General features: G+C 55.3%; 2 protein-coding genes across 4 annotated transcripts in view; both read left to right on the top strand.

Annotated features, from left to right (window-relative positions):
- The window catches only part of SIN3A (SIN3 transcription regulator family member A), a 29,857-nt gene extending 26,684 nt beyond the window's left edge, over positions 1-3,173 (top strand). For all 3 annotated transcript variants that reach the window (XM_065076160.1, XM_065076159.1, XM_021285587.2), the window contains exons 18-21: positions 698-790; positions 1,132-1,226; positions 1,536-1,743; positions 1,966-3,173. In XM_065076160.1, coding sequence (XP_064932232.1) covers positions 698-790; positions 1,132-1,226; positions 1,536-1,743; positions 1,966-2,196 — 627 coding nt within the window. In that variant the 3' untranslated portion in view covers positions 2,197-3,173. The remainder of the gene's footprint in view (positions 1-697; positions 791-1,131; positions 1,227-1,535; positions 1,744-1,965) is intronic.
- Positions 3,174-5,058: 1,885 nt separating this feature from the next.
- Positions 5,059-16,229, top strand: MAN2C1 (mannosidase alpha class 2C member 1). Its single transcript, XM_005500979.3, has 26 exons — positions 5,059-5,213; positions 5,683-5,808; positions 6,044-6,167; positions 6,959-7,029; positions 7,236-7,413; positions 7,900-8,089; positions 8,573-8,679; positions 8,842-8,952; positions 9,074-9,166; positions 9,553-9,669; positions 10,419-10,514; positions 10,826-10,971; positions 11,183-11,306; positions 11,801-11,922; positions 12,582-12,667; positions 12,805-12,975; positions 13,230-13,312; positions 13,482-13,576; positions 13,701-13,805; positions 14,004-14,160; positions 14,468-14,611; positions 14,700-14,809; positions 15,347-15,426; positions 15,530-15,675; positions 15,833-15,936; positions 16,016-16,229. Exons 1-26 carry the CDS (start codon positions 5,059-5,061, stop codon positions 16,131-16,133), a joined length of 3,159 nt encoding a protein of 1,052 aa, XP_005501036.3. The 3' UTR covers positions 16,134-16,229.
- Positions 16,230-16,251: the final 22 nt, after the last annotated feature.

Raw genomic sequence — 16,251 nt, 5'->3', positions numbered from 1 at the left:
AAAAGGAGCCTTGTTTGGGAACCCAAGAGCCCTGAGCAGTTTCTGTAGCTCTGAAAGTTGAGAGTTTTAGTGGCTTGTCCCCAGCTTTTGGCACAAAGGTTAATGTTTCTGTAAGGGCCCCTCAGAAATGACGTTTCAAGGAGAAATGTATTTCCTGGAACAGCAATGAGTATCCTTCGTGCTTCACACTGTCTTTAAGTTGTATCGTGTTTGCTGCTTTTAATTTGTTAGCTCAAACTCTCCCATTTCTCTTGTGCCTCAGCCTTTCTCAACTGTGGGGAGATCTGCTAATACTGACAGGGCATTAAATCATTGCTGACTGCATACTTTGCTGAATAAACCTGGTGCACTGGGCTAAGCAAATCCATATGTCCTTCGCCTAAGGTGCAGGAAGCGGTCAGGCCCTTTCTGGGCAAGTGAAGTACTTTGGATAAAAACTTGCGTGTATAATCTCTCTTCCTTTGCCCTCCAACTTATTTGGGGGCTCAAGGACCCACACCACTCAAAAAACAAAAGATTTTCAGAAAGCTTTACAATGTTTCTCTTCCTCAAAGACTGCACAATTTGGCTGGTGTTTTCCCTTTGCTGTCAGGCATTTGAGAAGCAGGTTTTTCACTTAAAATGGTGCCAACCTGTGTCATTCTCCCTTTTTTCATTTGAAACTTTTTCTGAAGTCTGTCCTGCCTTTTCTTTATAGCTGATGTTCATCCAGAGCAGAGGTCAAGTTCAGTTAACCATTGAACTGCTGGACACAGAAGAGGAGAACTCTGATGACCCAGTGGAAGCAGAGGTAAGAGCAGCTTGTCTGGAGAGCTCACCCTGATGGTCAGGGCTGCGCTGGATGAGGGTGTCTGGTTGACTGTTGTGGTTAGCACAAGATAAAGAAACATCAAGGATGTGCCGTAAACCTTTCAGTGACGGGAGCAGGCAAATCCTTCTTGGTTTATTTTGTATTAGAAAACCCTCAAAACCATATAGAGAGAAGTCATACCTGCCTTTTGGGGGTTAAGATGCATGGAGCCTTCAAAAGTAACCTTATGTTCGTCTGTATAAGTTCCAGCTTAGCCTCCTTAACCGCCCCTTGTTTGGTGGGAAGGCAGCGGCTGATCTGTGCTCTGTGCTTGTTTGCAGCGCTGGTCGGACTATGTGGAGCGGTACGTCAACTCTGATTCTACCTCTCCTGAGCTCCGGGAGCACCTGGCCCAGAAACCCGTCTTCCTGCCGAGGTGAGGAACCGGGCTGGGCTGGGAGCCCTGCCCGACAGCCTGGGTCTGGCTCCGTCACAGCGCTGGGTGGTCAGTCTTGCCTGTGTTTTGATGCTGTGACAGAAGAAATTACCCTGGCAGCGTGGTGTTTGTCCTAAAAGCCTGTGGGTCTGCCCCAGGCTCCTGCTCTCCAGGTGGCAACATCCACAGGTGGCAGAGAGCACAAGGGCTTGTGCTCCAAGCTGTTGGCCAGGCTTTTGAGGGACCAGCACAGATCCATCAGCTCCATCCAGTGAGCATTAATTCCAGGAGGGGTTCTCTGGTTTGCAGGAATCTGAGGCGGATCCGCAAGTGTCAGCGTGGCCGGGAGCAGCAGGAGAAGGAAGGAAAGGAGGGGAACAGTAAGAAGTCAATGGAGAATGTGGAGAGCTTGGACAAGCTGGAGTGTAAATTCAAACTGAACTCCTATAAGATGGTGTACGTGATCAAATCGGAGGATTATATGTACAGGAGGACCGCTCTGCTGCGAGCTCAGCAGGTAGGAGCGAGCAGGAGGCCTGGGTGAGCAGCTGGTGGTTCCTGGGACCCTCTGCTCCTGAAGGGCCGGGGGGGAGAGGTGACCAGGGGACTTTATCAGAGCTTTTCCTCTCTCTGTATCTGTGTTAGAAGTTCCCTCTGGCTGTTGATCCCCTCAGTTGTATTGACCACGTAATGCTGCAGTTTGGAGGCCTTTTTTTAACACCTCTTCCTATTTCCATAGTCCCACGAGAGAGTGAGCAAACGACTGCACCAGCGGTTCCAGGCCTGGGTGGACAAATGGACCAAGGAGCACGTGCCCCGCGAAATGGCAGCCGAGACAAACAAGTGGCTGATGGGCGAAGGCTTGGAGGGCTTGGTGCCCTGCACCACCACCTGTGACACAGAGACCCTGCACTTTGTCAGCATTAACAAGTACCGCGTCAAATACGGCACAATATTCAAGACACCGTAAAATTTTACAACAAAAAAAAAAGGAAAAAAAAAAAATCAACAAAACCCGGGGTGAGGGAAGAGCCCGGGAGAGGTGTGTGTGTGTGCGCCCATCAAGGAAAGGAGGAAGATGCCTTTCTCCCCTCACTGTGTATCTGCGTAACGTGGCCACTTGACTAGTGTGTGGCTGGTACAGCTGTCAGCAGCGGGATTCCCTGCAGGGACACACAGGTCCCCGCTGGGACCACCGGCCCTTGGACTTGGGCTCGCGTCCCCGGAGCGCGGGGAGGACCCTTCTCTGAACTGAGCCATCCCAGAGAGACACCACGAGCTCGTACACACCAGCAGCACTGAGGCTTTGACTCTGAGCGGCGAGGGAAGGGAACCGGAGGCTCTCCACCGCCGGATCTGTCTCCACATCCCCAGGTGCCTGTCGCCACCGGATTCTCCTTCCCCGAGGCTGTTTCCAGCGCCGGGGGCAGCTCGGCGGCGCCTCCCGGAGCGGCCCCTGGGCTCCTCTCGCCTCCCTCCCAGGCTGGACTCACCCCGTGCAGATCGGTCTGTCCTTTCTAGTGCCAGTGGAACTGTTCATTTTTTGTTCTCTTTTTTCTTTTTTTGTACCTGCTTGTTTACTAGTCTCTCCTAGTGCCATGCACCAGCTTTTCACACACATGTACGTACACACACACAACAGAGAACAACACGATTTTAACATGTTCCCCTCCTTTTTTGTAAATAAATGTACAAATTGTCAATTTTTTTTTTCCTTTTTGTTTTGTTTTTGTTTTTTATTAAAGGAAGTATGCTTGATGTGCTAGCATAACTGTATTAGCTTCTTGTGTACCATAGTACCAGGTGGCTTAAGAAATTAGTACCGACAGACAGACCGACTGGAGACATTTATTACACTTTTTACCAAAGGGAGTTATCATTGTAGTGCTTTTGTGTGGAAACTTTTTCTCCTTTTTTTGTAAATAAAAATAATGTCTTTGTTCTTAACTGGAGGAAGACGCTCGCTCACCCGCAGCCCTGTTGCTGGTCTGAAAGGCACCGCGCAGCACGCAGCTTTTGGGGTGGGGAAGGGGGACGGGAGGGTGCATCCCACCGTTTTGTATGATCGGCTTCGCAACCTGAGAGGAAAAAGCAGAGGCAGCGTGTGTGTGCTGCACTCAACACAACTGAGGTATAAGCAGCTTCTTAAGGTATATAAATATATTATATATAATTTTTTTTTTTTTTATTTTTGCTTTTTCTGGTGGGTAATTTTCACCCACCTTGTCTTCCAGCTCCAAGGACCTTCACTTTTGGGAAGTGTTGCTGAGCTACTTTGCTGCGGTTGATTGTGCTGATGTTTTGTTGGTTTGCTTTGTTTTGTTTTGTTTTTTCCTCTCAGTATTGGAGAAAACATCACGTGAAGTACCGAGCCAGTATTGGATGGAGCTGCTCAGCGTGTGTGTGCGTGTGCGGTGCGTGCGTGCAAGAGAAGGGTGACGGGCTGGGCTGGGTCTCAGTGCATTTCATTAAGGAAATCCACATATGGGATATATATTTTTTTAAGTATAGAAGTTTAGCGCTGGCAGATATTTAAAACAGGGGGGGAAGATACTGATTTTTAAAAAACAAGTCGGCCGTGGCTTTGTACACTCCGACAGACACAACTGCGCTGTCTCTCCTCCTCGAAGGAGGCGGCTTTCCTTGCACAACTGCTGCCAGACCTGAGCACCCAAACGGCTTCTGTCCTCCCTGCAGGGAGCTGCAAGCAGGGCTTTGCCGCTGCTTAAACCTCTCCCAGGGGATTTATTTTGGTTTTTAGGTTTTTTTTCCAAATTGGTCTCCTCCTGGCCCTGGGAGGCAGGAGCTGGGGAGCGGTGCAGAGGGGGAAACTGCAGCCCCAAGGGGCCGCTGCTCATCGGCCACCAAGGTGCAGATCCCGACCGGGAGCCTCTGATGGAGAGAAGGAAGAGCCCAACGGGAATGTATTTTGCCAGCAATAAATGACCCGTTTCTCTTCCTTTGCTGCAACCGGGCAGGAAGGGGCTCTTGCGTGTCCTCTTGGTTCCAAACGTTTCACGCCTGCTCCCCCACTTGCTATTTCTCCTGGATTTTTCCTGTTGTATGCTTAAGGTGATCTGGAAGTGAAAGTCTTGGATGATTTATATTTTTTGACCAGCTTGGAAGTAACAGCTGCTGTTGCTGCTTGGTGGGTGTCTTGTCCCAGGCGTCCATGCCTGCAGGTCCCGGGGGGCTGGGGTCCCTGGGGCTGCCCTCCCTCCCTCCCTCCACCATCCCAGCCCTGCTCCCAGCCTGTACAATAGCAGAGGTTTTTTTTTTTTCTTATTTTTATTTGAACTCGCCTTTTTTTCTTTTTGTAGTCTGTAATGTGATCCTCAGCCCACGATCCATGTGATTTCTATACAAATGTTGTAAACTTGACTGTAGTGCAGTATTTCCATTAAAATATCAGGGCTAATCACTGTGTTACAGATTCTTCTTCCTTCCCCATCACACACTGTGACATTCTGGGGCACTTCTGAGGGAAATGGGGTAGGGAGGACGAGAGGGGGTTGCAGAATTGCTTAGGCCGAGGAACCGAGAGAGAGAAGACCCCTCTGCTCGGGTTCTGCCTCTAGATTCCAATTCATTTACTAAAATGTGGTTTGCAGTGTTTCGCGGTGGATGGAAGTAATTAAGTGTTTATTTTTCTCCTGAAGCTGTGAGAGTGATTAACGCAGCCTCGGGATGAGGCCGTTCTTTAAAGGCAGGGCGAGGGCCTCGCACCCGGGGACACCCCAGGGCACCCCCAAAGGTCGCCCCAAGCCCCCGGGCGGTCGCCCCGCTCCGGGAGGGCAGCGGAGCGGCCGGGGACCGAACCTCCGCCCCGGGCATGCGCCGCACACGGCGGTGGGCACGGCGGGCGCGCATGCGCAGCGCGCAGCGGGGCTGCAGCATGGCCGCCCCCAAGCACAGGCGCACGGCGCTGGAGCGGGTGGAGAAGTTCATCTCCGAGACGTACTTCACCGACTGCAACCTGCGGGGCAGGTGGGCGGCGGGACTGCCCCTCTCCGCCTCCCCGGGCCCTCCCGGGGCGCTGGCTGCAGGCGGGCTGCGCCGCGCCCGGGCCCGCTTCCGGGGTGTCCCCGTTCCGGGGACGCGGCTGCCCCGCTGCCGCTGGCAGCCCGGGCTCGGGGGGCTCAGTGCACGAAGCAGACACAGGCGGAGCTCTGGCTGCCGCGGGCACCGCCACTTCTGCCCCCAGCCCTGCTTGGGGCTGCCGGCGGGGACACTGCTGGGCGCGGCTCCAACGCGCCCGTTTCCCGCGGCACATCACGGCTCTACGGTTCACGCTGTTAATGTCAGGGTATAGGGTGGCAGCGGGATGATGCAGCCACGCAGGGAAGGCGGGGCGGTCTCTATCCCCCCGCCCCGGGATGGGCTCTGTCCCCCCCCGCCCCGGGCTGGTCCCTGCGGGACCGGTTCACTAACGGTGTCCCCGCTGTCCCAACCGCAGGCTCTTCGGGGATCGCTGTCCTCCAGCGTCGCTCTCCTGCTTCCAGACCTCACGCCGCATCCCCTACGATGAGGCCGTGGGGCAGAAGTTCAGCCCGGCCAAAGTGGGGGACTCCTTCGGGCCCACGTGAGTACCAGGGGCCGGTGGCACTGTGAGCGCACTGGGGCTGGAGCTCGCGCCTTCGGTGTCACTTGTGTGCGTGAATCCTCACAAGCTCCCCATACCAACACGTAGCGTTCAAATCACATTGAACTTGAGTGCTGTCCCCGCTCTGCTTTTTCCATGGAGGCTCTGAGGGAATGCGGATTCACTCCGGAGGAGGTTTTGGGGTGGGCTGAGGTGGCTGCCTGCTCTCTTCCAGGTGGGAGACGTGCTGGTTCAAGGTGGAGCTGAGCATCCCCCCGGCGTGGGCAGGGCGGGAAGTGCACTTTGTCTGGGAGAGCGATGGGGAGGGCATGGTGTGGCGAGACGCCCAGCCTGTCCAGGTAAGGAGACGTGGAGCAGGGATGTGCCACCTGTGCCAGGTGCTTAGCTCCATAGGGAGTGGTTAACTCCTGTAGCCCATCTGCAGTGGGGCAATAGAAGAAACCCCTTCCCGTTTGTCATGTGCTCTTCAGAGGGATGCCTGTTGGGGGGTGTAAAATAACCTGTGGGCCAACAGTAGAGAACCAAGAATAATTGGAGGTGTAGACAGAGGGATCACGAAGAAAAAACAAAGGAGGTTATGTAGTTGTAGAGTTATTTAGCCCCGAGTGGCAATCTCTGAGAGAATAGGAGAGCTGTCTTTAAATACACTGCTGTGCAGAGAAGAGCAGTGTTTGTGGAGTCTGATGCATGGGGTGGGAGTTGTCAGACTGCAGAGTCCCTCTCAGAAAGGCAAGCCTGCTGGTCGTGGGTTTGAGTTGGTTTTCTAGAGGCTGACCCCACCAGGAGTTAAAATTACGGTCTGCAAACTGTCAACAGCTGAAAATCCCTTGCTTAGGCATTAGCAAATCGATCTTGGAAGAAGGACAGGCAAGAACGGTGGGACAGACTCTCATCACATGTGTCAGCTTCAGTCCTGCTTTGGGGTGGTGGGGTGGCGCAGTGTGGCGTTGTCACAGGGCTTGGGTTACTGCTGGGACAGCACCAGCTTCCGTGCGGTTGTCCTGGTGGAAAGGATTGTCCCCTGGCACGTGGTACCAGTCCCTTCCATAGAGCTGGACGTGTACTGCCCATCAGCCCTCTGTCACAGACCTCTGAAGACACATGTTGACTGTGCCATCGTCCCTTGCAGGGTTTGACTAAGGAAGGTGAGAAAACCAGCTACATCCTGACAAAGAGCCTCAAAGAGATGGAGCCTCACAGGTGGGTGGTCAGCCTGGCCAGAGCCCCTGCCACTGTGGGGGGCGTTTGAAGCCGAGAGACCGGGGTGAGAGATCCGTGTCTGCATCGAGGTGCTCTGAGAAGTATCTGGCATTCAGGAGCTCTGTCTGTTTTCCATGGGAGGGGAATGGACTTTCCTGGCCGCTTGCTTGTGATCTGCTCCCTGATGGTTTCCTTTTGCTCTCCAGTCTGACGCTGTACGTGGAGCTGGCCTGCAATGGTCTCTTTGGGGCCGGCAAGGGCAGCATGATCGCCCCTCCAGACCCTGACAGGAGGTTCACCCTGAGCAAGGCTGAGCTGGTCGTCTTCAACAGGGATGTCTATGAACTGCTGGTGGATCTGGAAATACTGCTAGACATGGCCCAGGTTTGTGAGCTCATTCTCTTCCCTTCTCTCACCCTTTCCACCTTCTTCCACAACTTCAGTTTGTACCCTTCTCCCACCATCCCATGATTTCTCTCCTCCCACCAGCAGGCCCTAGAGTACCAAGTGTTTGCTCCTGTTGCTTTGGCACAGCTGATGTTGTCTAGAGTAAGAGAAAACTGAATAGAGAGAGGCCACAGGTGGTTTTCTCATCCACTTTCTACCCCAAGGCAGGATCTGTTAGTCCAGAGTCCCCCTGGGATGGGCTTATGTTTAACCTGGCTTTAGAAGGCACATGAGCAAAGACCTAAGGTTGTTTCTGTGAAGCAGGAACATGGTGTTTACCTGGCACCACTGGCAGAGTCAGGTGTTGGAAGGTGGTAGCAGGTTCTCCCTGGGGCAGGTGGTGTCCGAGCTGGCACAGAGAGTTGCTTGGAGCCAGAGGATGCACTGAGCTCCAGGTTAAGCTGTTATCACTCCCAACCCCAGCTCCTCGGGGAGGAAAATCAGCGGAGTTTCCAGGCGCTGTACACTGCCAACCAGATGGTCAACGTGTGTGACGTTACAGACCCGTCCACCTTTCCTGCTGCCCGTGACCTGGCTGCGGCCATCTTCAGCCAGAGGAACGGCGAGAGCCAGCACACCATCCACGCCATGGGTCACTGCCACATCGACTCTGGTGAGAGCAGCACGGCGTTCCCTCTCTGCTGAGCTGCAGGCCAGGCCGTGCTGCCCAAGGGCAGAGCTGGCTGCCCCTGGGCTCCAGGCTCTGGCTGCCCCTGGGCTCCAGGCTCTGGCTGCTGTGCCCCAAGGGCAGGGAAAGGGGCCTCTGTGCTGCCATACAGCTGCTCTGTCACCAGGGCAGGGGAACGTGTGGCTGGCTGTGCCGTTTGGAGCACTGGTGGGGCTGATGATGAGAGATGAATTACAGACCGTTGTCTTCCACCTGTTGGACTTCACCCCTTGTCTTCTAGTCCCTGGAGGGGTTTTGATCTCAACAGAAAGGCAGCAGGAGAACTAGGAGCTGGACACCCCAGGCTGTCATTTGCTTAGGCAAAGGACAGCATTTGGCTCTAGCATCTTCCCCAGTTGATGCATGAAAGGCAGCACAGAGGAGCTTGTGCCGAGTAATAACCATGGTGGGATGTGTCTGTCCCTGCAGCCTGGCTGTGGCCGTATGAGGAGACCATCCGTAAGTGCGCTCGGAGCTGGGTCACGGTGGTCCGTCTGATGGAGAGCAACCCAGAGCTCACCTTCGCCTGCTCCCAGGTGAGCAAGCTCCTGCTGAGAGCTCTCCTGCTGCTTGTGGCTCGTTGCTTCTCCAGCATAACTCAAAATGAGACGGTGGGGGGTGACTGGGAGCATCCTGCGCAGTTGCAGGAGGAGGGACGTCTGTGGTGGGAGCTGGGGCTGACCTCTGTGCTCCGGCAGGCGCAGCAATTCGAGTGGGTGCGGAGCTGGTACCCCGGGCTCTACGCGCAGATTCGGGACTTTGTGGCGAAGGGGCAGTTCGTTCCTGTTGGAGGCACCTGGGTGGAAATGGTGAGGAGCACGGTGAGCCTGGTGCCCTCCCTGCGCCGGGATCTGCTGGGTCAGGGTGCTGGGGCTGGGAATGGGGTGCTTGCAAGATCTCCCTCGCAACAATCCCTGTGCTGTCCCGCAGGACGGGAACCTGCCCAGCGGGGAGTCCATGGTGCGGCAGTTCCTCCAGGGACAGCGGTTCTTCCAGCAGCAGTTTGGACGGATCTGCTCAGAGGTACTTGCTCTTTTCCAGCATGCTTGCCTTGCACACCATCTCCTTTCACCTCTCGCTGTGTGTGAGGGTTTCTCTCTGCTTCTCCAGATTATGGCGTGCAGATGCTTCGCATTGGCCTGATTTTTGCAGCTTAAGCTGTGATGAGTAAATATCTAATCCCCTGTGTGTCATGGCCAGTAGCGCAGGCCTAGGCCATGGTTATATTGCCTGTAGGTCCCTGGCAGGTCTCTAGAATTTCTCCTTGTCTAGCACATCTTCAGCGTGCTCTACAAGAAGGGCTCAGAACCTGACTACCAAGAAGCCCTCCATGAGCTCAGGCTGTGATCTGTGGCCAGTGTGACTCATGTGTGTCTCTCTCCCTGTGCTGCTGTCACCTCTGCTCCCAGTTCTGGCTGCCGGACACGTTTGGATACTCAGCCCAGCTGCCCCAGCTGATGCGCGGCTGTGGGATCAGACGGTTCCTCACGCAGAAGCTCAGCTGGAACCTGGTGAACACCTTCCCGGTGAGCTGTGCTTCCCTTCCTCCCCAGGGATGGACTTGCGGTTGCTGGAGTGTCTGCTGGGCTGGACCTGTCTGTTCCGCAGGTCAGGCCAGTCCTTTAGCTCAGCTGACACAGGCTCTTCTACCAGAAGGCACCAGTTTATGGTGGTAGCAATGTTGTGTCAGGCTTTAAGAGAAAGGAAGGCATGGTTAGAGATCCCAGCTGGGCCCCTAGGTCTACAAATTCCTGCTGCTGCCAGATGGTAAGCTGCGACTTGCAGGCAGGTCTAGCAGGCAGCAAAGCCAAGCCAGCCTCCCCTCTGCTGTCCCCTGCCCCTGTGGCATCCTTGTGCAGCTGTGTCCTTGCACTGATCTGCCAAGGCATCCTGCAACCCCGTGGAGAGAAAGTGAAGGCCCAGTCTGAATCCTCAGGGGGCTCTGAGGTGCCTGTCACCACTGCACTTCCCTGGTGACAAAAGTGCTGGACTTGCTGTGTTTGACAGGGCTTGTGAGGAAGCTTGGGCTTTTAGTGCACGAGTTCTGTGCTGATGTGGTTGAAGTGTGCCTTCCACATACATGTTTGTGTGGGACATGAGTGTGGGAGCCTTGAAACACTGACCTAAAGGTGAATTTATCTTCCTGGTAGCGGCAGGACCAGAGATTTCATTTTGGGAAATACTGGGAACAACGGGGCTGTGCTTTAGCATTTTATTGCCGTGTGGTACAGGGAAGCTGTACGAGACACCATGCTTTCCTTTGGCTCCCCTCCAGAATCACACCTTTTTCTGGGAAGGCATCGATGGATCCCGAGTCCTCACCCATTTTCCCCCTGGTGACTCGTACGGGATGCACGGGCGAGTGGAGGAGGTGAGTGAGGTTGCCAGCCCTGCTGTGAAGTGCAGCACCAGCCCCTCGGGGCCAGATCTGGTGCTCCAAGGAGAGGGCACAGCCTGGGAAGGGAGCAGGACAGCTGGTGGCATTGCTGGACAAAGGCTCTTTGGGTGCCTGGCAGTCAGTTACCTGCCGCTGAGATGTGTCCCTGCCTTTGGCAGCTTGGGCTGGGGAAGAGGGGCAGGGCTGGGCTTTGCGTCCCAGGGGGTGACCTGGCTTTCTTGTGTGGAGCTGTGGGAGCTGGGGCTGCGCACCATGGAATTGCACCTGTACAAAATTCCCTCTAGGTGCTGAAAACAGTGAAGAACAACAAGGACAAGGGACTTGTGAACCACAGCGCTTTCCTCTTCGGCTTTGGCGATGGAGGAGGAGGCCCCACGCAGAAGATGCTGGACAGGATGAAGAGAATGAGTGACACAGATGGGCTGCCAAGGTCAGTCCCTGCCTGGGGAATGTCCACATCTCTGTCGCAGGCAGCAAGAGCAGCATGGGATAGGAGAAGAGAAAGGGGAGGTTGAGGGGAAGAGTGTGTGTGGTTGTGTTTGGGTTTCTGAGGCCTCGGTTCGAGGGATGTCACCTTTCTGGCGTGGATGCACCATTATCTGTGTCACAGTCTCACCACTGCTTGTGCCTGTCTCCCGCAGGGTTCAGATCTCCACTCCTGACCGACTCTTTTCCACCCTAGAGAAGGAGTCGTCGCAGGTGTGCACCTGGGTGGGAGAGCTCTTCCTCGAGCTGCACAACGGCACCTACACCACCCAGGCCCAGGTGACTGCGCCTGCGGGACGGGGACAGTGGTCACCCCAGGGAAGGTGGCTGTTCTCGGTTCTCCTCACTGCTCAGGTGGCTTCAGGGTTCGGGCAGTGCCCTTTAGGTCTCAACAGTGGGAGCCACCGTGTAGGCAGGACTCCAAAAGGCAGCTCTGTCATCAGACTTTCCTCACAGGGTGAGAAGGAAGCCTGGACACGGTAGTGTCCTTTGGGCAATAGCTGCCATGTCCTCCACTTTAGCAGGTAGTTGCAGAGCTTGGGTGAAGAGTCAGAGGAAGGTGAGGACAGAGACAGGGGAAGCTCTGTGTCCCGTGCTGGGGGTTTCACCTTGATCTGTGACAAAAAATAACTTGCTGATAATGGCAGACTCATGACACCTACAGGTAACCAACCTTCTGACTCTGGATCTGGGCTTCTGCTGCTGGTGTGAGAGAACCTCTCCTAGCCACTGATTTCCTAAGCATCTTCCTTCTCTCCTTGCTTTGACACCAGATAAAGAAGGGGAATCGGGAGTGTGAGCGAATACTCCACGATGTCGAAGTACTGAGCTCCTTGGCTCTGGCGCGGGACAGCACATTCCAGTATCCGGCCAGCCAGCTGCAGCGGCTCTGGAGGTGCGGGCGGCGGGAGCACCGGGGGCACCGGGGACGGTGTGGTGAGGGCTGGGGGCTGCAGTGTGAGAGCTGGGTGCTCCTGGGGTCCCGCTCCCCAGCCCAAATAGCTCCCTGTCCCTGAGCCTGGCTAGAAATCCGTGCTATCACTGCACCCAAATTAGCCCAGACCAGTCGGGCTGCGCTGGTGTGGGCAGTAGGGACATTTGCGGATTCAGTACTGCGGTGCTGCACCTACGCAACCCCTTCCATAAGCTGATCAGGGCTGCAAACCCACATTTCACTGCTTCACCTGATCCTCTCAGTGGGAGAGAGCTCCAAAGCTTCACTGCTCTGCTGGCTGGAAGCTTAATTTCTGATCTAAGCTTATTCCTCACCAGTTTTGACTTGTCTGAACTTGTGCAATAACATATCTGGTAGCCTTGAGGAATTAAAAAAATTAGCTCTTATTCTCCGTGGTTGTGGTTTACGAGATGACAACTGACAAGTCCTAAGGTGCTATGGAAAAAATCCTTTCGTCTTGAGTTTTCCCTTTTCATTTGCTAATGAGAGCATAAGGAACAGTTATTAAGTCTGCCTGTCTTGCAAATAGGGCTCGGTAAGCCAGAACAATTCTGGTGCTCTCCTCTGCTTCCTCGACTGAATTTCTGTTTCTTTTCTAGGTTATTGCTACTCAACCAGTTCCACGATGTTTTGCCAGGCAGCTGTATCCAGCTCGTGGTTGAAGATGCTCTGCGATACTACGCAGGTGAGCAGGGACTCTGGCTCGGAGGATGTGTTGGAGCATCCTGGGTCCTGCCCAGGGGGCTGCAGGGCTTTCAGCCCTGGGCTGCCAGGTGCTGTGGGGCAAAGACCAGATCCAACTCAGGGCTTTTTCTGGCTCAGAGATCCGCAGGGCTGGCGCTGGGCTGCAGGAGGAAGCCGTGCAGTCCTTGTGCGGGGACCTGCTGCAGCTCGAGGCTGGGAGTGCCGAGAGCACCCTCGTGTTGAACACTCTGCCCTGGGAACGGACTGAGGTGATCGCCAGGACAGGCCCAGCTGGAACAGAGACATTAGGTATGTCTAACTGGGGGGGTAACTCGCATATCAAAATTTCTTATGGGGGCAGAGACAGCTAGCAAAGAAATACTCTGCCTCTCATTCCCTGGGGAGGGTTTGCTGACTTGTGAAATTGCTCCTTGGGGCTGATTGCACTTCAAGTCATCCCTGAACTGTGGAGGACAGAAGGTGGAAGGTCTGATGTGGGAGCAAGCAGCAGGGCAGCATGGTGTGTCTGGGGAGGCTATCAGAACAGAACCTCTGCTTTCCAGCTCTGGTGACAGTCCCCAGCATGGGCTACGCTATAGTGAGGGAGCCGGTACTGCCTGCCCAGCCTGTGACAGTGAGGAGACAGGTGAGCAAATGGACAACTGTCCTCAGATTGTGTACACTGTGTCACAGGCTGGCTGGGGCGAAATCTGGGGAATCCAGCACACAGCAAGTCTGCATGCTGGATTTGCAACTGGGGCACTGTACTCCTGCAGGTGAGGTCTGTGACATCTCTTTCCATCTGTTCCCCGCAGGAGGATGGCTCCATTGCCATGGAGAACGGGGTGATTGCAGTCTGCCTGGATGTGATGGGGCGCCTGACCTCACTTCGGCTGCTGGACTCCCAAAGGTCTGTCCCTCACCTGGTTCCTGGAACCAGGCTCCTCAAACCTGTCTTGGGTCTTCTCGCTGTAAGCCCTTCACCACTGCCAGGTATTCTCACACTGCTCTTTCTCTGTTCCACCTTGTTCCAGAGAGTCACTCCCAGATGGCTGCTGTGCCAACCAGTTTGCACTCTTTGATGATGTTCCTCTGTACTGGGATGCCTGGGATGTGATGGATTATCACTTGGAAACCAGGTAGGCTCGAGGAGCAGTGCACTTGGATTTTGTCTTTTCTCTGGGGTTCTTGCCTCCCCATCAGCCGAAGTCATGACAAAACCTGTAACAGCATTCATGCTGGAGAAGCGAGTGCCTGCTGTGTCTGAGGCTGGACTGGGCTTTGAGACCGGGATCTACCAGGCTGAGACCAGCTTTGCCTTTTATCCCTTTCTCTAGGAAACCAGTGACGACGGTGCTGAAGCCTCTGGAGATCACCCTGGCTGGGGGCCTGCGGGGAAGCGCGAGCTTCTCTCTGCAGGTTGGGGAAAGCAGCACCTTAACCCAGGAGATCATCCTGGACGCCACGTCCCCGTACCTGCGCTTCCTGACCCAGGTTTGGCTGGCATGATACAGACACCTGTGCCACGCAGGCAGGGCCCTGGGGAGCTGAACGTCACCTCTGAATTACATTTCCCCTTCTGTTTCCTTCCCTGGAGCCCTCCACTGCCTATGGGGAAGGCAGCCTGGGGTGTGGGTCCTGAAGGACAAGGGTGGAGGAGAGACTCACCAGTTCATCCATGTTGGTGTGTGGTTTTACTGTAGCCAGTATGGCCTGGGAGCGAGCTGGCTGCTGCGCAGTGGGGAAGGACGAGCTCAGCCTCTGCCTGCCCATGGTGATGTCCTGCTGTTACCACGTTTAGGTTGAGTGGAAGGAGGCTCACAAGTTCCTGAAGGTGGAGTTCCCTGTGCAGGTCCGGAGCACAAATGCCACCTACGAGATCCAGTTTGGGCACCTGCAGCGGCCAACGCACTGGAACACGTCCTGGGACTGGGCTCGATTCGAGGTGACGGGAAACGGGGGTCTGGTGGGGCTGTGCTTGCTCCCAGACGGTCCCTCTCTACGGTGAATGTGTCCGTCGGTCCCTCCTGCAGGTGTGGTCTCACAAGTGGCTGGATGTCTCTGAGCACGGCTTCGGGGTGGCACTGCTGAACGACTGCAAATACGGGGCATCGGCCCACAGGAACGTCCTCAGCCTCTCGCTGTGAGCTGGGTTGGGGTGAGGGTGGAGCTGCAGCAGTCATTGCACCTTCTGAGGTGTCTCTGGGAAGTCAAGGCAACGCCTGGTCCTAAACTGGGATTGATTGTTAATAAGGAAATAGTCTGGTAATAGTTTGAGTGGCATCTGAGAACTTTCGCTGACCTAATTACAATTGACTAAGATAATGTAATTGCTGTGAGTTATGCTCATAGATAACTTGGGAGAGATCAGTTCCACACTTGCAGCAAGTAATTCTTCTGCAGTTTGACTCCATCAGCCACAAATTTCACAGGAAAAGACCCTTAAGAGGTTTATTTTAACTTCTGAGACACCTTGTTCAGGGTCTATTTGCTGTTGCCAGAAAACAGCAGCATATTGTCTTCCACCTCTGGGCCCAGTCTCAGGGCAGCAGGGGGAGGCAGTTGTCTTGTCACAGTGCTCCCCTTGCCCTGGAGGGCGTAACAGAGGGGCAGTGTCAGGCTTGAGCTGAGGGAGGGTGCTGCCAAGACACCATCCTCACCTTCCTCTTGTCACCTTTAGGCTGAGAGCACCCAAGTCCCCTGATGCCACGGCAGACATCGGGCACCACCAGTTCACCTACGCCGTGATGCCTCACCAGGGTGAGCGCTGGGCAGAGCTGAGTCCTCACGGGGTGGAGGATGTTCTGGTGAGCCTCCAGGTGAGCACACCTCTGGCTGCTGGCTCAGGGTTCTGGTGTTACAGGTTCCTTCCAGGACGCCGGTGTGATCCAGCGTGCCTACAACTTGAATTTCCCTCTCCACGCGGTGCCGGCCAGCTCCGCGCAGTGCCCGGCCTGGAGCGCCTTTTCCCTCAGCTCACCTGCTGTCGTGCTGGAGACGCTCAAGCAGGCGAGTCCCCGGGGCAGCAACGGGTTAAGCTGTTGTTGTTAAGCACGGTTTGCTCTTTCCCCTGCGACTGGGTGGGGGGGCAGGCCATACCCCAAGGTGTAGGGGAGGATGCGCTTGTCTCATGTGTCTGAACTCCCATCTGCGCTGTGCCCCAAAGGCTGAGGACAGACCCGACGCTGTGGTGGTTCGGCTGTATGAGGCGCACGGCAGCACGGTTGTCGCCTGGCTCCAGACCTCCCTCCCCGTGAAGGAGGCGATGCTGTAAGTCTGTGCTGGAGGGCAGGGCGCCCATGGGGATGGAGAGCGCTCGCTTCAGCCTCAGCTGCTGTTTTTTCCCCAGCTGTGACCTCCTGGAGCAGCCGGCTGCAGAGGGCCGCCTGCCGCTGGAGCAGCGGGGCATCAGGCTGTCCTTCACCCCCTTCCACGTGCTCTCCGTCCTCTTGGTCTTGAGGCAGTGACACCGTCCTGACACCTTTGCTGATGCTGGGGCAACCTGGTTCTTGCACTGCCCTTGCAGAAGAGCACCACAAATAAAGAAGAGAATTACACAAAAACAAGCTCCAGATTCTGTTCTTA

The sequence above is a fragment of the Columba livia genome, chromosome 11, assembly GCF_036013475.1.
Source record: "Columba livia isolate bColLiv1 breed racing homer chromosome 11, bColLiv1.pat.W.v2, whole genome shotgun sequence".
Classification (NCBI taxonomy): Eukaryota; Metazoa; Chordata; class Aves; order Columbiformes; family Columbidae; genus Columba; species Columba livia.
This window is presented reverse-complemented; position numbering and strand designations above follow the sequence as displayed.